Raw genomic sequence first — 22,521 nt, 5'->3', positions numbered from 1 at the left:
CATATAAGAAATTGCAAAGTAAAATTGTTCATTTTACCAACAGGCTTATTCAGTGCTGCCTGTCAATAGTGGTTTTTTGGACTATTCCAGAAAATTCCAACAGACACATTAAGCTGCTGGTGGCAACGACACATAGCAGCCTTCTTTTTTTGGTCCAGATATAAAATGTCATATAAGTTTCATAACACATTCTGCCAGACTAAATTCAAATGGCAGAAGATTCATATGAATATAAACAGTTTTTACAGGATACTTTTCTTTGATTATTTGTTTAAAAAAGTATGGCAACTAGATTATGAAGGCCTCATTAGACATTTCTGACTGTTTGTAGTCAGCCGCAGTCACAGCTTTTATACAATAGCTTCATTCAGACTCTCTTGTTGCAGACCTGTGCACAGTTGGTGTGGGTTTACTCGTAAGATTAATTTGCATCTGTTATCCACCTTAATTAATGGATAAGTGTCTGTGTGTCTGTCTGTACGTCCGTCCGCACAGTTGCTATGTCTCCATCATTCTGAAAGATGGCACGTCACAAACATTGTCTGTAATGAAATGCATTGCTTTTGTCATTATAACAGATGACATATCACAAACATTACTGCTTTTACAAATCCCATACCAAATGTCATATAATAGAAAACTTTGCATTGCATTTGTCATTCCAACAGATGGTGTATCGCAATGTTAACACTGCTTTTATGCATTCCATACTAAATGGCATATAACAGAGACGTGCATTTCATTTGTCATTCCAAAAAAAAGGTTCATCACAAACATTAACACTGCCTTTACAAATCCTACGCCAAATAGCATGTAACAAAGACGTATGCATTGCATTTTTCATTATAACAGATGACACATCACAAACATTACTGCTTTTACAAATCCCATACTAAATGTCATATAATAGAAAACTTTGCATTGCATTTGTCATTCCAACAGATGGTGTATCGCAATGTTAACGCTGCTTTTATGCATCCCATACTAAATGGCATATAACAGAGACGTGCATTTCATTTGTCTTTCCAAAAAATGGTGCATCACAAACATTAACACTGCCTTTACAAATCCCATGCCAAACAGCATGTAACAAAGACGTATGCATTGCATTCGTCTGCATTCATCTGCATTGTCATTCTAACAGATGGTGCATCACAAACATTAACACTGCTTTTATGTATCCCATACCAAATGGCAAATAACAGAGACACAAGCATTGCATGGTATAATGCAAACATTAAAGCTAAGGCCTACATTGATTACTTAGATTTCAACCTGCTCATGATGAAAAGAATCCAGTTTCTCATTCAGTCATTACAACAGGTGCTGCAGCTTCCATCCATGACAAAATCCCAAATTTTGTATTTTCATTCACCTTATTCTTCGAAACACAGAAAATGGCAACTTTTTTTTTTCCAGTCGAAATAATTGATGAACTGCCTAACGTTCTACATTATTTGTTCTTTTAGCAACAACATCACAATAGTGGGGAAAAAAGCTAATCTAGTGCTGGACATACTTTCTCCACAATTCTTTACAATGGATGGAGCACATGTTCACCTGCACTGTCTGGCTGAAAGTGCTAATACATGTCAAGCAAATGGCCAAATCAGCCAATTGTGTCTTCCATTCTGTCTAGCACTGCTCCCTCCAGCGAATCAGGAGGTCATCCTAAAACTGAACTTGCCTTATTAATCAGTTTGTTGATTTAGTTGGCTCTCTTTTGTAATGTTACCAGCCCAGCACAACACACTAGCTATCATAGAGCTGTAGAACATGAAGTGGATATCCCCACATTAAGCTCCTTAACATTACATTTACCCCAGGAAAGATGAACCAAAAAGCATTGAATATTCTTTCCACAAGAAAAAATGTAATGTGTAACCCAAACATATAAATACCAAAATGTCAACATAATTACAGTAGAAAAGGTCTGTCTGTTGTTCACTGTTGTACTGATGCAGATTTATTACATATCCTTAGTATGACATGTTTTGAGACAGTCACCAGCATACAGCCCAAAGTCACAATCCGGACAGTACAGGCATGTTTCTTTGTGCAGTTTTCTTATATTGTTTCTGTTGCTTGTACATGACAGGGTACAATGTCAGTGCCTGACCTTCACGATTGATGCACACCTTGTGTTATTGCAGGCTACGACAACACAAGGCTTTGTGACTCCCACATTTCCCCTGACATGGACATTGACAGTTGCCGCATTGTGAATTGTGCTTAGGGGGCTAACATCTTGCTTGTCCTTCCATTTGATCGCAGTTATGTAGCCCGACTGAATTCACCGGGCGTATCACAAAGGTTTGGTCATATGTTTATTGCATCACCCATTAGTTTACTTTCCATGTCAAAGTCTGATGTCCAATTCAAATCATCATCCCTATCACTTGATCTAAGCAATGATTCCGTTTCAGTTAATTGTAAAACTGCCTTTATGGCTTTTCGTTCACCATTGTGTTTTACGTTAAAGGCTCTGCCCCTCTTATGAATATTGATTAGTTAATTAGGAGTTACTATAAAGTGGCAGAAAGTATAGAAAAATTCTTTTTTTTCTGAAGCATGATGTTATTTCGTCCACCAGCATAATACTGTCCCAAGAGTGACCCGGGGTTAACCGTAATTGCATAGAATTTTGAGCCTGAGTCATGCTCAAGGCTAACATCAAGGTCGGTTAAAGGAATGCAGTCTGTTAAGGCAAAGGAATCCTCTCTACCCTTTCTTATAAAGTCTCTGTCTGTTACGAGACCAGTCCAGCCTGTCATTGATGTGGACCCTTGAATATCTGTAGCAGTGTACCATCTTATTCCCTAATTAGTGACTGATGTTAGAAGCTGTTTGATGTGGAGAAAGTTCATAAGCAGTTGCCTGGTTTTGCTGATGCTGAGTTGTAGACAATTAATTTTGCCCCAATAAACAAATCCTCTGTCTCCTCCGTCTTGTAAATAACCCTGATAGTACAAAATCAACAGAATTTCTACAAGTGACTTAACCTGTAGTTACAGGTGTACAAGGTGAGCAGAGAAGGTGACCTGACTGTTCCTTGTGATGCTCCAGTGTTCGTCACACAGTCCTTAAGTCTCACAAACTGTGGTCTGCACAACAGATAGTCCATTATTCAGGACATCACAGTCTTATCAACCTGCATATCTCTCTGTTTACCCCTTAACAGGGATGGCTGGATGGTATTAAAAGCACTGGAGAAATCAACAAACATCTTCCTCACAGTGCTGCCAGCTTTGTCCAGCTGAGAATAAGCCTTGTGGAGCAGATGGAGCATATGGATAATTGCATCGTCCACTCCAGTCTTTGTTCAATAGGCAAATTGCAGTGGGTTTAGGTGGTCAACTACAAGAGGACACCTATAGTCCAGGACTAGCCTGTCAAAGGTCTTCATGATGGGAGATGTAAGTGCTACTGGCCTGTATTTAGTGGGTGAAGAGGTGCCTGCCTTCTTTGGAACAGGAACAATGCTGTTTGTTTTCAATAGCAGCAGCATTTTATGGATCCTTAGGGACAGACTGAACAGATGACAGAGAACACCACAAAATTGGATCAACACAGGCCTTTAGAACTCGAGGACTAACTCCATATGGTCCCGCAGCTTTTCCTGTGTTTAGCTCTCTTAGTTTTCTCCTTCCTTGGTCTTTAGTTATGAGCAGCCCATGCTTATGGTCAGATGTGGACTGGTTGCTGGCCATTCCAGTTGACGCGGAGGGAGTTGTTGATGTAGTAGAGATTGTGTGGGGAGACTGGTCATTAGAACAAGGTGGCAATGAGAAGTTACATCTATTAAAAAAACTGTTAGCTTTGTCTACAACTCCTTATAGTGCTTGAGTCCAGTAATGATGCTAAGTCCTTTCCGTACACCTTTCATGTTATTCTGCATGAGTTTGTTTTCTATTTCACCCTTGTAAGCTTCCTTTCCTTCACTCAGCTTTTCTTTCTTACACGCTGTCCCACATTCAAAGGCTCTTTGTCACTGGATTTGAATGATCTATTTTTCTCATTCAGGAGACCTTTTAACTCTTTAGTAATCCAGGGCTTGTTGTTTGGAAAGCAACACACTGTCTTTGTGGATACCTCTGTGTCGACACAGAATTTAATATAGTTTGTGATCAATTAACAGAGTCCCTCAACATTGTTCCCATTTGACTTGCACATCATTTCCCAGTCTGTCATTTGGAGGCACTCATTCAGATCCATTTCAACCTTCACTTTCTTACTATTCTGTTGATAGTGGGTTGCTGCCTTATAACAGACTTGTATCTAGGAATAAGATGAATCAGTCAGTAGATGGATTGGAAGTGCATGTGGGAGAGTCATCACTGGAAAAGGGGTGTGTGGCGCTCCCAATATCTAAAGGACCAACGGTCAGATCTGCCCAAAGGTTTGTCTATAGGTAAAAGATGTGCATCTGGAAAGTCGCATTTGAAGCACAGTTGTTCGTAAGATTCAAGCGTCTATGTAAAGATCTCTAAGCATCTTAATGGTTAGCATTTTCCATAGATTAAATACTGAGTAGGTCTAAGAAGGTGGTGAAAGGTGATTATCTTGTTTAGCATTAACAGATTAGAGCCATTGAAATGTGTCCTGCATTGGTTCCATCTTTTAAGTAATTGGTGGACGACTGGATTGATAGTAAATTGGCAATGGTTAGAATTGATTAGTGCGCTGAGCAGTAAATACAAAGGTTTACAACAGGATTTGCAAGTCAGACTAGTGTAAATTCATGAATTTCTGCCAATTTCCAAGATGTTAATGTTCATATGTTTGCTCCCCAGTAATAAAATTGAAAGTTAGGTAGTGCCATGCCACCTTCTGCTTTAGACTTTAAAAAATGTTTTTTGCTTTCCTCAAAATTTTCAGGTTAGAGCAAGCAGAAACCAAAAAGGAGCAGGAGATTGCTTGAGCGCCATTACAAAGTGCGCCGAAACTGGAGAAGGCAACTTGTTGGCTTGTGCAGTGGATGCGGCTCGAGCAAGGTTAGTTGAAACAGAAAGAACTGCTTACAGAAACCTCATTATAACAGGAATATTATGAAAGTAATACTGCCCTATATTACAAGCATTCAAAAATAATTATTTTCTTCTATAAATTAGATATGAATGTGAAAAGCAATATTATAGTGGCCTTTACGTTAGAAATAGAATAGTGTAATTAACATTCAAAAAACAAATTACAGTAAAAGTGTGAATAAGCTCTCTAATAATAAGTAGGTTAAAAAGTAATACAGCATCCCCTCATACTCTTGTGTCTGTTGTGAACTAGTGATCTCAAGGCACATAATACCCAAACGGTCTCAAAAAGCACCTTCAAAAAATGCCCACTAGAGAGGGAAATACCACCAAACCTAAGCTAGATAACAGGGCAAATGCAGGATCTTTTTAAAAATAAAAGATTTATTTTTAACAAAATGCTCTGAGGAGCAGAAATAGGAATTGCCTGAAAAGGCAAGGTAATCCAAGGTACATGCAGTTCCAATACAGAATCCAGAAACAACATCAAAAAACAGAGCACAAGTTCAAAAATCCAGACGTTCACAAAAAGGCACAAGGCACAGCAAAACACAAAAACTCACCCACTCCAGAGTGTTCAGCAGGTGGCCCCGCCTCTTGGGGAACCACCCACAAAACACATGGTACTTTAGCAGGGCATTGATACATAGAAAAAATTAAAAACAAAAAATGTAAATAATATACACATGATATTACTGTAATGTAAACCGAATAATCAAAATGGCACAAAAAACAACATAAAAGAAAGATAGGGGAAGAACCCTGGCTGAAACATGACAGTGTGTTTATTCACAGGTTTGTTTGTTTATAAAAAAATAAAATTATAGTAATAAACTTTTCCATGGTGTATTCAACCAAAGAACGAAGAAATGTTTCACTGCCCAAAAAAAATTCGTCATAAAATTTTTTTGTACACCTTGTGGTCGAACAGCAGTGAAGCCTGGGTTCAAGGATGAAATGTTGGGACACCAACCGGGCTATCCCTTATTATTTATTTTATTATTTTATTAATTATTTCAACAGAAAATAAAATAGACACACGATGGCGCTGTATAACAAAAAAATATGTATCATGGTAAGCGTAAAGTCCTGTAAATCTATAATTTTCATTTGATGATTATCAAGGTAGTAGTAATAATAATAATTTTAATAATACCTTTTATTTATATAGCACATTAAGTAAATTATTGTGAAATTGAAAAGTTTCTATGAGCTAATTACTCTTTTATTAGTATACCTCTATCCATTATCCAACCCGCTATATCCTAACACAGGGTCACAGGGGTCTGCTGGGGTCAATCCCAGCCTACACAGTGCGCAAGGCAGGAACAAACCCCGGGCATGGCACCAGCGCACCGCAGTATTAGTATACAGTATTTGATTAATAGAGAATATCATTAATGAAATTAAAATTCTACTGATCAGGCAATGGCCGGGGCTGTTTCTCTCTGACTACATCTTTTAGTGTCCTGTATTACTCGAGTGTTTGTGATAAGATTTCCAAGCTTAAAGGAAATGTCAGGATTCCCGGACAGAAGTGATAAATTCAGTCTCCAGGGTCCTGTCACACTGAATGAAAGTGACAGCTAGTCTAGCTTATCAGTTTTCGCCTTTTTCTGTTTTTCTCTTAGCCATTTATTAACATCTCGACAGGGTCCATAGATTCCCTTTGGTGACTGGAGGACAATTTTAACAGGTTGTGTGAAGTGTTTATAGCAAGTAAAAAAAATGAACAAACAACCAGAAGGATCTGACATAAGGCAGCATGTTGAAAGTGAGAATGTTGACAGTTTTGTGCTCTTAGTGCGATTTCCTCCCTATATTTTGTAACCTTTTAAAAACAGTTACACATGAGCAGTTCTAGTGAGCCTCATGTCCTAGGCTGACATGCACTGGTATTAATCTCTGATTTCCTGTGAGGTTTCAGGCTTAAAGTGTATCCTAAATGTTCCACTAATCACAGCACTTTACCCCATACGAACCTGTCAGACATCCTAAAGCTTTCTTTTTACTTTTGTGTATCCTGCTTATGAGTAGTGTTTTTGCCTTCATTGTTTATGCATTTCTAATATTTTATTTAGGCATATTATCCATTTATTAAGTTGACTGAATTGAGGGTTTGGCTAGGTTTTACAACCGAATGCCTTTTCTGACAATATCCCTCTCTATTTATCCGGGTTTGGGACCGGTACCAAGTTGAGCTAGTTTGGGCTGGGAGTGAGGACTCTGCTTAAAAACAGTGTTGGGGTAAGAGACAAGATTCCAATTGACTGTAATGCCAATTGACCCAAACATTATGGTGCCCTGAAATGGGGGGACAATGTAGAAAAAGTGTTGTGTGACTAAAATGTATGCAAATTCCCTTCAATGAAAGTCTGCAATGTGCACTTTAATCAGGTCTGAATTGTTTGATTTGTAATTTTAAACTGTGAAGCAGAGCGGGATATCAAGGAGAAATGCATTTTTATCCCAAACATTATGGAGGGCACTTTATATACTAAACATGCTGTGTGAAAAATCTTTGTTGACCAAGGTCATTTTTTTAATGTCTTGAAAACATTACAGTAATCCCTCCTCCATCGCGGGGGTTGCATTCCAGAGCCACCCGCGAAATAAGAAAATCCGTGAAGTAGAAACCATATGTTTATATGGTTATTTTTATATTGTCATGCTTGGGTCACAGATTTGCGCAGAAACACAGGAGGTTGTAGAGAGACAGGAACGTTATTCAAACACTGCAAACAAACATTTGTCTCTTTTTCAAAAGTTTAAACTGTGCTCCATGACAAGACAGAGATGACAGTTCCGTATCACAATTAAAAGAATGCAAACATATCTTCCTCTTCAAAGGAGTGCGCGTCAGGAGCATATAAAGTCACAGAGATAGAGAAAAGCAAACAAATCAATAGGGCTGTTTGGCTTTTAAGTATGCGAAGCACCGCGGCACAAAGCTGTTGAAGGCGGCAGCTCACACCCCCTCCGTCAGGAGCAGACAAAGAGAGAGATAGAGAGAGACAGAGTTTGTTTTTCAAGCAAAAATCAATACGTGCCCTTCGAGCTTTTAAGTATGCGAAGCACCGTGCAGCATGTCGCTTCAGGAAGCAGCTGCACAGAAGGTAGCAACGTGAAGATAATCTTTCAGCATTTTTAGACGAGCGTCCGTATCGTCTAGGTGTGCAAACAGCCCCCCTGCTCAATCCCCCTACGTCAGGATCAGAGAAAGTCAGCGCAAGAGAGAGATAGAGAAAAGTAAGTTGGGTAGCTTCTCAGCCATCAGCGTCCCTTGTATGAAATCAACTGGGCAAACCAACTGAGGAAGCATGTACCAGAAATTAAAAGACCTATTGTCCGCAGAAATCCGCGAACCAGCAAAAAATCCACGATATATATTTAAATATGCTTACATATAAAATCCGCGATGGAGTGAAGCCGCGAAAGGCGAAGCGCGATATAGCGAGGGATTACTGTATTTTATTGGACAGCCATGAACACACACAATAGCTGGACTTAAAATTGAACTTTAAACCTTGAATTATTGAGGGAGTGACACTAACCACGGCACCACCCGGTCCTCAGGTCGAAGAGCTTTGTTTAAAAAGCATTGAGACAGAAGGCAACCTTCAGGAACTTGATAAAAAATATTTCAGAGAGTCAACTTATTTCAGTATGTTCAATATTTCCTTTTATTGCAGTTTTGTTTTTATTTATGCACCCCTATGTGCAGTACAACATTAAATATTTCCCGGTTTACCTCAACTTTTCATTCTGGATGCATTGTACCCCAAGGGACCACAAGACCGAGCTGGTGATGAGACTAGAAATCGCACATTGCTTGAAAACAAAAGCTACATCCCCTGCAGTCACAAAGAAGACAATCAGTATGCATCTGATGCGGGTGATAGCTTATTTAATTTCTCCTTTCATTCATTTATTATTATTTCTAAAGCAGCTTTGACATGTAAGCTACTCAAACTGTCAGATCTGATCACTTCTGCATTTAAAAAGTTTTGCCTAAAGTGGTGACTGTATGAAGAGATAATTTAAAGTCAATGATCTGTGAACTGACATCACTAATGTGAAATTGCTTTGGTCTGCATTTATAAGATACAGTAGTGCTTGAAAGCTTGTGAACCCCTGTCTTAATTTCTTTTATGTGTTACTCTTTGAATATGAAATTCCTTTACTGTCCACCTATACAACTTTCTTTAACTGCAACAATTGGTGAAAGTGAGGAACCAACCCTGAAAGCAATGCCAATGCCAATGAAGATGTCCTTTTTTAAATAAGTTATTCTGGAATCACTCACCTACAGTACATACATTTTGAAAAAAGAGATATTTTATTTAAAAAGTTCACAGACTGTTCTTTATAAAGTGAATTTTTTTTATTATTTGAAGTAACTTCAGAACAGGTCGTCCACCTGAAGCTAAACTTGTTCCTACCCGGCCAGTACTTGGATGGGAGACCAACCAGAAAAAGGTTGGGTTGCTGCTGGAAGAGGTGATGGCGAGGCCAGCAGGTGGATGCTTCCACTGTATTCTGTGTGTGGATCCCAGTGCCCCAGTATAGTGATAGGAACACTGTGCTGTAAAAATGATGCTGTCATTTGGATGAGACATTAAACTGAGGCCCTGACTCACTGTGGTCATAAAAATTCCCTGGATATGCCTGGTAAAGAGTAGAGTGTATTCCAATGTCCTGGCTAAATTTCCCACCACGACTTATTCATTCTAGCCCTCTAATCATCCTGTTTCTAACTGGCTATCTATCTCACTACTCATCACCACCTAACAGCTAATGTGTGTTGAGCATGCTAGCGCAAAATGGGTTTCAACACATCATCCAGATGGATGCTGCAAATTAGTGATGGCTGCAGTGTAAAGCCTTTGACTAGTGAGAAAGAACTACATAAATACAAAGAATTATTTTTATTTGATTATGGGAGTTGAGTCTGGCCTTCGTCAAGAGTACAGAAATGGAGCACCTAATGAAATGAATAACTCCACTGGATGATGGAAGTCTGTTACTTTTTCCCTGTTTTAGGTGCACAGTGGGAGAAATCACTGATGCAATGAAGAAGGTGTTTGGAGAGCACAAAGCCAGTACTCGAATGGTTAGTGGTGCCTACATTAATGAATTTGGGGAAAGTCAGGAAATCGCAGAAGCCCAGAGGAGGTAAGAGTACTTTTCATGACCTAGAAGAATGTTAGACTTGGCAGATAATTTACCCACAAGGCCTATCAAGGCTTTGATGATTCTCATTTTTCATGTTGGAGCTTTTGTAACTGTAATAGTCAATTATTTTAACATGTGTAAAGCTATCCATTATTTTTCTTGAACCTGCAAATTTTAATATATAGTACAGTCTACCACAAATATGACACAAACAAGGGAAAAACTGTAATCTTCAGGGTGATATTGCTTTAAATTATATAGCTTTTGAGTGTTAATTATTAAATAACCCAGTGCTTTAAAGAAAATGAAGTTGAAGGTATGCAAAAGCTACTGAGTTAAATTAACACTTTTATTAGGGCTACATCAACCTCCGGGCTTAGAATTATAAGTAAATATGGTTAAGCCTGAGTGTATCCCAGGAAATTGCATGTACAGTATTGTGCTTGGGACAGTGTTCTACTGCCATTTAGCTCATAAAATAACATCATGCTACAAAAAAAACATGAATATTTTTATGCATTTTTCCACGCTATGGTAATTCCTCAGTATCATACTGTAAGTGAGATAAAGCCTTCAACCAAAACACAGAACGGCACATAAATGAAAAACTATAAAGCCATAATTTGAACAAACTAAAACTAAACCATTAGCTGAATCAAGCGATAGTGATGATGATGTGAATTGGTCATCGGACGTTGACACAGATAATGAAACTGATGCACAGAGCACTGTACGACGGAACCACCTTAATATGTCTGGTGAATTCAGTCGCGTGAAGCTTCAGTGTGCCAAAAAGGTAAAATTATTGAGATAAAATGGCAGGACAGATGTTAGCTGCCTAAACACTGTTCACAGTACAACAATGTGTCAATGTTTGTGTCAAGGCTCTGATCGTCTGAGTTAGCTCCATGCTCCATGGTTTCTTCCAAGAGCCCTTTGAACCTGAAACCATTGTTAATGTACTTGAGGATAACTTTTACTTAAAAACAACCAAAAGTGTCCACAGTGCAGTGCAAAAAAAAAAAGATCTTCAATAACTAAATAATCCATAAAATCTTAGTGGAACTTGGAGGTTAAAATCCAATAAGTTATTAAACAATAAATATCCATTAAAATGAGGGCTAAAACCCCGGTCAGGTTTCTTCTTTCAAAACAGTCATGAGCCCCAATGCCTCTTTCTAAAATCTGACATCTCCTCAGCTCACCCCAGCAAGACCTTGCAGCATGAGGAAACAACCGCCAACAGGTACAGTCATCCAATTAATCCTGGATTCAGGATCCTACCTTCAGTCTGTCGGCATTCGTTGGACTTCCCGCCGGATCCCACTCACGTCTCAGCCAGTACATGGGTGTCAACAGGGAGACGACATACAAAGGGGCCACTCCTACTTTCCTGCGTTACTCTAAGGAGCGCCCAATCTCCAGCCCCACACTTGAGTGCAGGCCTGCTGCTCACTTCCCAGGGTGTACTCCAGACCACTGCCTCCACTCTTTACTGCATGGGCACTCCTGAACCTGCCTCTTACTTCTCTTGTGACCACCATTCCCTCCTCCTTGTTTCTTTCTGTTGTTTTTTTTTTATTATTATTCTCAGATCTAATCTCTTGTTTGATCCTTGATCTTCTCTCTTTAATCTCCTCTCTCAGCCGTGGAAGCTCACTGTGTAGCCCTGATTGGGTGCAGGTGCTGTCACCCCACCTACTCGGATGTGTGAGTGAAGCACTTGACTGACCAGCTCACATTTTCACATGAATGCGCGATCAAGCAAGCACCCCAATCAGCTTCAGAGTGGCACATGCACCTCTACACGCTCGGATCCTGCACGCTCCAGGACTCACAATTATTTATTAAATATTGCGCTTCACCACAGACCTCCATGGAATGTGGAGGTTGCTAGGCCTTGTGCTGTGGTAGGCTACAATAACACGATAGACATGTCCACCATTCGGATCAGATACTGACATCCTACTTTCTCATGTGCAAGCAACATATTATAAGAAAATTATTATAAGAAACTGTGCGAAGAGACACACTTCTACTGTCTTGCTTGCAACGTCGGGATGTGTGTTGATGTCTCAATACATGTCACACGCACGAAGGACCTGTTCTAAATCTGAATTAGTACAGCAGTGGGCACTGGACAGACCTTTCCTATCATATTCATTTTGACATTTTCATATTTACATGTTCCTAATACAAGTAATAACATTTTTCCTGGTGATAAAAGTTCGTTCTTTGGCTCATTTTTCTGGGGCTAAATGCTAAGAAGGTAAATAGCGAGAAGACAAGCATCAAATAATCACAGGTATTATGCAGGTGTACGTGTGGCTTGAGGCATGTTGGGACTAATAACTCTTTAATAATAATAATAATTCTTTGCATTTATATAGCGCTTTTCTCACTACTCAAAGTGCTCAGCAATTGCAGGTTAAGGGCCTTGCTCAAGGGCCCAACAGAGCAGAGTCCCTATTGGCATTTACGGGATTCGAACCGGCAACCTTCCGATTGCCAGTACAGATCCCTAGCCTCAGAGCCACCACTCCGTGCACTACATAAATAATGCCTTGTTTTGTTTTTCATTTTTACTGTTAAGGCTGTGAAGTCGTTTCTTTTTTATGGGCCCTACCAATTGGGACATTTGGTCAATATAGTGACGTGTGCATCTGGACACATGGAGGATGTGCTGCACTATACATAAGTAATTCTCTTATTTTTTTGCCTTGGGACCCACTTTTTTATTTATTTTTGTTAAGTGGTAACCTTTTCTTAGCAGTACAGTAAACCCTCGTTTATCATGGTTAATCCATTCCAGACTCTAACGCGATAAATGAATTTCCGCAAAGTAGGATTCTTTATTTATAAATCGAATATATTTGCAGTTAGAGCATAGAAATCCTGTTTACAGCCTTCTAAGTACGTTTTTTAACATTGTTAGAGCCCTCTAGACATGAAATAACACCCTTTAGTCAAAAGTTTAAACTGTGTTCCATTACAAGACAGAGATGACAGTTCCGTCTCACAATTAAAAGAATGCAAACATATCTTCCTCTTCAAAGGAGTGCACGTCCGTCAGGGGCAGAGAATGTCAGAGACAGAGAGAGAGAAAAGCAAACAATCAAAAATCAATAGGGCTGTTTGGGCTTTTAAGTATGCGATGCACCGTCAGACAAAGCAGCTGCAAGGAAGGGAGCAATGTGATGGTAGTCTTTCAGCATTTTTTAGAGGAGCGTCCGTATCCTCTAGGACAGTGTGCGAACAGCCCCCCCTGCTCACACCCCCTCCGTCAGGAACAGAGAATGTCAGAGAGAGTGAGCGACACAGAGAAAAGCAAACAATCAAAAATCAATACGCGCTGTTCGGTATGCGAAGCACTGCTTGGGAAGCATATCGTATATCATTGAGTAGTTTTATTTAATACGTAATACGTGCTCTGGTTGGGTAGCTTCTCAGCCATCTGCCAATAGCGTCCCTTGTATGAAATCAACTGGGCAAACCAACTGAGGAAGCATGTACCATAAATTAAAAGACCCATTGTCCGCAGAAATCCGCGAACCAGCAAAACATTCATGATATATATTTAGATATGCTTACATTTAAAATTCGCAATGGAGTGAAGCTGCGAAAGTCGAAGCGCGATATAGCAAGGGATCACTGTAATTACAATGCACAGTCATATGAAAGAGAAAGTACTCCCTCTTTCAATTCTAAGGTTTTATGTATCAGGACATAATCAAAAATCATCTGGTCCTTAGCAGGTCCTAAAATTAGGTAAATACAACCTCAGATGAACAACAACATGTGAACTTATATCAGTACCTTTACCATGTGAGGCAGTTGAGGAAGCTCTCCGTTGATCGTAAGGACTTTTTACTTGGGTGCTGTAGAAAATGTCTTGACTTAGAATATCACAAACTGGTTTGGGAACAGCTATGTACGGGACATTAAGGAACTACAGAGAGTGATTTGGGTGACAGAACACTCTACCAGATCTGATCTACCATCTCTACATTACATTTATACCAGGAGATGCACGACCAGAGCAACCAGGATCATCAGAGTCTCATCTCACCCCAGTAACTATCTGCTCAACCTGCTGAAATCAGGCAGATTCTTTAAGAGTATTATGGCCAGAACAGAGAGGATCAGGAGGAGCTTCTATCCACAGGCCAATAAGACTTCCTAACCTGGGCATGCCACCATAAATTCGTTCAACTGTTGATTATAACACAAACTGAATACTCTACCTCAGTGTATCTCAGCTGCCGCCATGTCATTTAAGTTTTTTACCTCTTGCAGTTCTATGGTTTTACATATCAGGACATAATAAAAAAAACATCTGCTCCTTACCATGTTCTAAAATTATTTAAATCTAACCTCAGGTGTAAAATAACATGCAATAGATTCCTCTGTGTCTTTATTTATTTAACAAAAATGAAGCCTAAATGGAGAAGCTATATGTGAGAAACTAAACACACCCTATGATTCATAGTTTGTAGTAGCACCTTTAGCAGCTCTATTTGTTGTAAAGGGTAAATATACTGCAATTTGTGTGAGTTTTCTAATTTCTGTAATCTATGATTTGTGGGAATTTTGTTCGGACTTAATTATAAATAGTTTAATTTTTTTTTGGGATATTTTTTCCAGTTTAGTCAATAAATTTTGCTATATTTTGGGAACACATTTGTATTGTGAATTGTGTTACAAGTTACTAATTGTGAAACAGCTGGCAGCTTATTACTGGGGAGCAGGTATTAGTTAAGGGATTCTAATTTATCCTCTAAAAACACATATTTAAAATTAAAGGGGTTTTCATAAATCAGCTCAGGGAAATAGAGTTTACAAACGTAAGGCGCTATCCTATGGCTAAAGTGTGGAGTGAGTGGAGTGGTTGGTCTGAGGCTAAGGATCTGTGCTGGTATCCCGAAGGTTGCCGGTTCGAATCCCCGTCACTGCCAAAAGAGATCCTACTCTGCTGGGCCCTTGAGCAAGGCTCTTAACCTTCAGTTGCTCCAGGGGCGCTGTACAATGGCTGACCCTGTGCTCTGTCCCCAAGGGGTATGCGAAAACTAAGAAATTCCTAATACGAGAAATTGTATAAGGCGAAATAAAGAACAAAAAAAAAACAAAATGGTAAAGAAAACGCTACACTTACACAATGTCTTTAAATGCCAATGTATAATCTGAGTGTACAGAAAGGTTTTTTGCTTGCCACATGTTTATTATTATGTTTATTTTTAACGCATGCAATGTGCTGTCCGTATAAGCAACACACACATTTAATGAAGTCTTTTTAGGAGTCTTTTTGACTGTTTATCGTAATCGAAAGTTTGCTGTCTGACAGACCAGATTAACAAGACCATTACTCTTTGCAGTTCAAAATCACCGGCCCTTGTTTGAGCGCCTCCTTCATGAAGTGTTGGATTGGTTTTGAAATGTAACACTCAGCCGTTTAATTGAACCCAAAAGAAGAAGGGAACTGTGTGACAGTGCAGGTCCTGCTCCATGCTCCCTCTTCTTTGTTTGGGAGCCTCTTGAACTAAACACTGTCGGTAATGTAACTAGATGAGCAGTGCTTTTATTAAAAATACTCAAACAAAAACAGTGTCCACAGTGCTCAATGTTAATAAATAAAAACAATCCATAAAAATATGTACAATGGGTGAAGGTCAAAAATCCCCCTCCCCCCCCCCCCAAAAAAAAACCCTTTAAAATGAGGTTAAAATACTGGCTGGAAGCTGTCCTTTATAAAAACCTGGTGCCTTCTCCTTTTAACTGGCAGCTCCCCTTCTTCTCCCATATGGGCCTTGCCACAGGGGAGTCACCTTATCCGTAGGTGCAGCTGATTCTCCTACTGGTCCAGTAGCCTTCCATCCCCTGGCTATGTACAGCTCATGTCTCCGGACCGAGGACCAGGGCACTCACACTGGGGCTCTCCATCTCACACTGGGGCTGCCTTCTTGGCGTTATGTGGCGAGCCGTCCTTGCTCCTGGTCACTCCAGTTCCTCAGAACTGCTCAGCTGGAGCGACTGCTTCCTACTGCCCCCGCTGAGTGTCGGCCTTACACCCTGCCAGGGCTGTTCTTCCAACTGCCTGCCTTTGCTCAAGCAAGACCGCTGTCACTTGCTCCCACACCAGCTTTTTTCTCCTGCCTTCTTCTTTTTGTCTTGTTCCTTCGCTTTTTTTTCCTCTCCTCCTATGCCAGCCCGTACTTTTATGGCTCTGTGGGCGCAGCATCTTAATTGCACACCGCAAGAAGCCAATGAAGCAATAGAGAACGATCACACCTTCACGTGCAGGTGCGTCTCACCCCAACTACCTCATTAACTCCCCACGGTTGCACAAGTGCTCCCACAGAGACTGACACGGCCAATGGATTATTTAAAAAAAAAAAACGCCATTATTTCAGAGCCGCGGACCCGCTACATCACAAACTGTCCATCAAAAACAGGGTCTGGTCCAGCTGTAAAGCTCCCATTTGATGGTGATGAAGTAAGCTGCAAGCAAATAGATAGAGGGGAACTATTTCAATGACCACCAATGTGTAGCACCCATCTGGATAATGTGACAGCAGATTATTGCACCAGTATGCTAACCACCCATTATCTGTTAGGTGGGTGGGAAGGAAGGAAGGAACAAGAAGCCTAATTTTCTGTCTTTGTATCCATGATAAAATGCCAGAGTGGGCAAGATATTTTGTTTAGTTTATAGAAAATGCTTAACTTTACAGTATAGGAGACAAGATGCAGCCCTAAGGCATTCCGGCATCAATGGTTCATACAGAGGAAATTAAATTTCACTTGCCCAGTGTGATATATAAGAAAACTGAAAAGCAAAATAATAAGTTTAGAGTTTACCCCCTAGTCCTAACAATTTGTCTAATAATGGATGCGGCTGGATAGTATTAAATGCACTGCTGAAATCTATAAACACTATCTTAATGAAGCTTTAGCTTTGTTCCAAATGTTCAAGGGCATTGTTTAGCACAAACAACAGCGCATTGTCCATCTCCCATCCTGCACTAAAGGTAAACTGGTGCAGATCAAAATGGAGGATAACCTCTGAAAGTAGGTGTTTTATAACAAACTAGCAAAATACCCGCGCTTCGCAGCGGAGAAGTAGTGTGTTAAAGAGGTTATGTAAACATATATATATACATATACAAATATACATATATATACATATCTACATATACACATATCAGCATATATATACACATACATATACACACACACATATACATATATACTGTACATATACACATACATACATACAAATACATATATATATATATATATATATATATACACACATACATACATACACACATATATATATATATATATATATACATATATACACATACAGACACATATATATATACATATACATATTTACATATCTACATATCTACATATATATACACATATATATACATATCTACATATATATCTATATATATGTATATATATATATATATATAGACATACATATATACATACATAGGTTCACACATATATATATATATATATATATATATACATATCTACATATATATATATATATATATATATATATATATATATATATATATCTATAATAATAAAAGGCAAAGCCCTCACTGACTGACTGACTGACTGACTGACTCACTGACTGACTGACTCACTCATCACTAATTCTCCAACTTCCCGTGTAGGTGGAAGGCTGAAATTTGGCAGGCTCATTCCTTACAGCTTACTTACAAAAGTTAGGCAGGTTTCATTTCGAAATTCAAAGCGTAATGGTCATAACTGGAACATATTTTTTGTCCATACACTGTAATGGAGGAGGCGGAGTCACGTATCGCGTCATCACGCCTCCTACGTAATCACGTGAACTAAAAACAAGGAAGACATTTACAGCACGAGTCACACGCGGGAACGAAGGTAAATGACGTTAATTTTTGACTGTCTTTTAATACTGTGTAAGCATACATATTAACATATGTGCAATTAAACGTGTGCATTTACGGGGTGATTTCTCAGGCTTAAAAGCTCACCTTTTATCAAACGCGGGAACAAAGGTAACTGACGTTGTTCACTGTCTTTTAATACTGTGTAACCATACATATTAACACATGTCCAATTAAACGTGTGCATTTACGGGGTGATTTCTCAGGCTTAAAAGCTCGCCTTTTACTAAAAAGGTAAATGCAAAACTATTTTCAATCAGTTTATTGAAACGCTCCCGTTAAGGATTGCAATAACATATTCGCGAGATAAAAGAACGAAGTAGGGGGAAATGGAGGAACAGCCGCAAACAGCGAAGAGCAAAAAATTAATTAAACAATTGAGAACGGAGCGACTTAAGCATACAAGCATGTTCATAAGGGAAACAAAGCACGGTGTAAAACGTAAATTTAAATTAAGTTTATAGAAACGCTCCCGCTGCGGATTGCAATAACATATTCGCGACATAAAAGTTTAATGAGAAGACACGAGGTATAAACGAATCACACGCCGTGGCGCAACGTTAGGGGCAACAGTTTCAACCATTCTATGATCTGCTTCTCGCAACTGAAAGACGGCACATGGCGGATGTTAGCCGACTTGCTGACCGCAACGTTAGGGGCTTCAACTATGGCGCTGACGCCACATCTCAGTGCCAACACTTTGCAGACTCTACTTAAAACACACGCCCTCCTCACTGGACAGTTAAAAACACCAATCAAACTAACGATGACATCAAGTATTACCCAATCAAAAGTAGGAAAGGAGGCATCTTCATAAAATGCGTGTGGGATGATTTGCATGAGACGCTGCTTTAAAAAAAAAATGATAAAAAAAATACGGGATAAATCCCGTCCAGTATTGATTCAAAACGGAACGCGCAATTTCATTCTCAAACGCGGCACGATTCCGTATTTTAAAGGACGGGTGGCAACCCTACAGTGCCAGGTAACCACCCATACAATCAGATTGTGATTCAGACTAGGAATGCAATGAATGTAATTACCCCGATCTACATACAAGGCGAAAGTCTTGCAACATTCAAAGATGATGGTTTGGGATAAGTACACCATACAACATAAAAGAGCTTATGAAGCCTTCAACCGAAAAAAGCAAGATATCAGAGATCGTAAAAAAAAAAATAGGAGGTAATGTCGTTTTACTCGCAGTAGATTTTAGTCAAACATTACCAGTTATTCCACGAGGGAGACCAGCAGATGAACTCAACGCGTGTTTAAAATCCATGCTTCTCCCACGCTCGGTTATATGTCGCGTGTTCTCGGGTAGGTGCACCAAAAAATGTATACATTTAAGCATGTAATGGGCAAACAAAAAATGAGGTATACCCGAAGGCACTGCAGTAGTACTTAATGTAACTTTACTTCTTAAATGTTAATGTTTTACTGTTTAATAATTTATACGCTTCTTATATGTTGTTCAAATTCTTTTATCAAAATACCACTGACAGCGCAATGCACGATAACATGGAGTGAATACACCATACGCATCCGCCCACGGCTGCCCTGCTGTGCGCAGATAGGAGTTGATTCTACAATAAAATAAAATAAACATAAAAAGAGTAATACAATCATCACCCATAAAGCGGATAGCAGACGTGACGTATTATATGTGTACCAGATTTCAAGTCAATAGGTGAAACGGTTTGCAAGCTACAGGTGATTTAAAATCCTGGACAGACCAACGAAAAGCCACGGTAGCAAATTATAGAAGAAGATTTTACTGTTTAATAATTTATATTTATATGAAATGTGCTTCTTATATATTACTTCATATTCTCATATGATAATGATGTTAATGTTGTTTATATTGATTTCTATGTTATTGTAAGTGCATCTATGTGTGTATATGTATGTATGTATGTGTATATATATATATATATATATATATATATATATATATATATATATATATATATATATATATATAAAAAATATATATATAAAAAATATATGTGTATATGTATATATAATATATCTGTATATGTGTGTATATCTGTGTGTATATGTGTATATGTATATATGTATACAGTGGTGTGAAAAACTATTTGCCCCCTTCCTGATTTCTTATTCTTTTGCATGTTTGTCACACAAAATGTTTCTGATCATCAAACACATTTAACCATTAGTCAAATATAACACAATTAAACACAAAATGCAGTTTGTAAATGGTGGTTTTTATTATTTAGGGAGAAAAAAAAAATCCAAACCTACATGGCCCTGTGTGAAAAAGTAATTGCCCCCTGAACCTAATAACTGGTTGGGCCACCCTTAGCAGCAATAACTGCAATCAAGCGTTTGCGATAACTTGCAATGAGTCTTTGACAGCGCTCTGGAGAAATTTTGGCCCACTCATCTTTGCAAAATTGTTGTAATTCAGCTTTATTTGAGGGTTTTCTAGCATGAACCGCCTTTTTAAGGTCATGCCATAGCATCTCAATTGGATTCAGGTCAGGACTTTGACTAGGCCACTCCAAAGTCTTCATTTTGTTTTTCTTCAGCCATTCAGAGGTGGATTTGCTGGTGTGTTTTGGGTCATTGTCCTGTTGCAGCACCCAAGATCGCTTCAGCTTGAGTTGACGAACAGATGGCCGGACATTCTCCTTCAGGATTTTTTGGTAGACAGTAGAATTCATGGTTCCATCTATCACAGCAAGCCTTCCAGGTCCTGAAGCAGCAAAACAACCCCAGACCATCACACTACCACCACCATATTTTACTGTTGGTATGACGTTCTTTTTCTGAAATGCTGTGTTCCTTTTACGCCAGATGTAACGGGACATTTGCCTTCCAAAAAGTTCAACTTTTGTCTCATCAGTCCACAAGGTATTTTCCCAAAAGTCTTGGCAATCATTGAGATGTTTCTTAGCAAAATTGAGACGAGCCCTAATGTTCTTTTTGTTTAACAGTGGTTTGCGTCTTGGACATCTGCCATGCAGGCCGTTTTTGCCCAGTCTCTTTCTTATGGTGGAGTCGTGAACACTGACCTTAATTGAGGCAAGTGAGGCCTGCAGTTCTTTAGACGTTGTCCTGGGGTCTTTTGTGACCTCTCGGATGAGTCGTCTCTGCGCTCTTGGGGTAATTTTGGTCGGCCGGCCACTCCTGGGAAGGTTCACCACTGTTCCATGTTTTTGCCATTTGTGGATAATGGCTCTCACTGTGGTTCGCTGGAGTCCCAAAGCTTTAGAAATGGCTTTATAACCTTTACCAGACTGATAGATCTCAATTACTTCTGTTCTCATTTGTTCCTGAATTTCTTTGGATCTTGGCATGATTTGCATCCGGCGCCGCCGTGAGTGGCAGCCTTTTCAGCAGCTCCGTGTATGACTGTATATGTATGTGTACTTTTCTACTTTTATTTTTCTATTTTTATTTATTGATCACTCCTACCACTTTATTTTATGTTGATTCGTTCCCTGGACACACTTACTTTTACAACGTGGGCATGGATTTTAACACGCCGAGACTCGCCTATTCAAGTACTCAACTTCGGGCGCTGAGAACAAATGCCAGTGCCGGTGTGGTTCCATATTTACCCGACGAGGTAAGAAGGCGGTATCGTGGCAGCAGAGCCGGCACTAAGCTAAAAATGAAGCGGCTTGCGAGAAAGTGGCGTTTCAAGCCTTCGGTGCCTTCTGTGATTCTGGGGAATGTAAACTCAATCTCAAATAAGATCGACGAACTGGCTGCGCTGGTGAAAAATGTAAGGACCTACAGAGAATGCAGTTTGTTGTGTTTCTGCGAAACGTGGCTAAATAACACCATTCCAGATGCCAACGTGGAGCTATCCGGGTTTAGCACAGTTAGAGCGGACAGAGATGCAAGTGCCTGTGGTAAGCACAAAGGAGGAGGACTCGCTCTCTATGTTAATACACGGTGGTGTCACTCTGGACATGTTAACATCAAAATCTCCACTTGCTGCAGGGATATCGAACTGTTGGCCGTAAGTTTACGTCCCTACTATTTGCCCAGAGAGTTTGGACATGTCATTGTTGTCATCGTGTATATTCCTCCTCGGGCAGACGTGGAGTCAGCGAGTGACATCATCCATTCCGCTGTTGCTAAGTTACAAACGCAGCACCCTGAGGCGCTTGTGCTAATCGCTGGAGACTTTAACCATGTGACGCTGGACAAAACATTGCCTGCATTTTCCCAGTATGTGGACTGTAACACCCGGGGAAATAAGACTATTGATTTACTGTATGCAAACGTTAAAGACGCATACAGTGCCACCCCGCTGCCTGCGCTTGGGAAAGGAGATCATAACCTGGTTCAGCTTCAGCCTCACTATAAACCAAAAGTTAGAGTCCTACCTA

General features: G+C 39.5%; 1 protein-coding gene across 1 annotated transcript in view; it reads left to right on the top strand.

Annotated features, from left to right (window-relative positions):
* Positions 1-22,521, top strand: part of mmut (methylmalonyl CoA mutase) — a 124,466-nt gene that overhangs the window by 63,292 nt on the left and 38,653 nt on the right. Inside the window, exons 9-10 of the mRNA XM_028796405.2 lie at positions 4,879-4,994; positions 10,071-10,202. Coding sequence (XP_028652238.1) covers positions 4,879-4,994; positions 10,071-10,202 — 248 coding nt within the window. The remainder of the gene's footprint in view (positions 1-4,878; positions 4,995-10,070; positions 10,203-22,521) is intronic.

The sequence above is a fragment of the Erpetoichthys calabaricus genome, chromosome 3 (assembly GCF_900747795.2).
Source record: "Erpetoichthys calabaricus chromosome 3, fErpCal1.3, whole genome shotgun sequence".
Lineage (NCBI taxonomy): Eukaryota > Metazoa > Chordata > Cladistia > Polypteriformes > Polypteridae > Erpetoichthys > Erpetoichthys calabaricus.
This window is presented reverse-complemented; position numbering and strand designations above follow the sequence as displayed.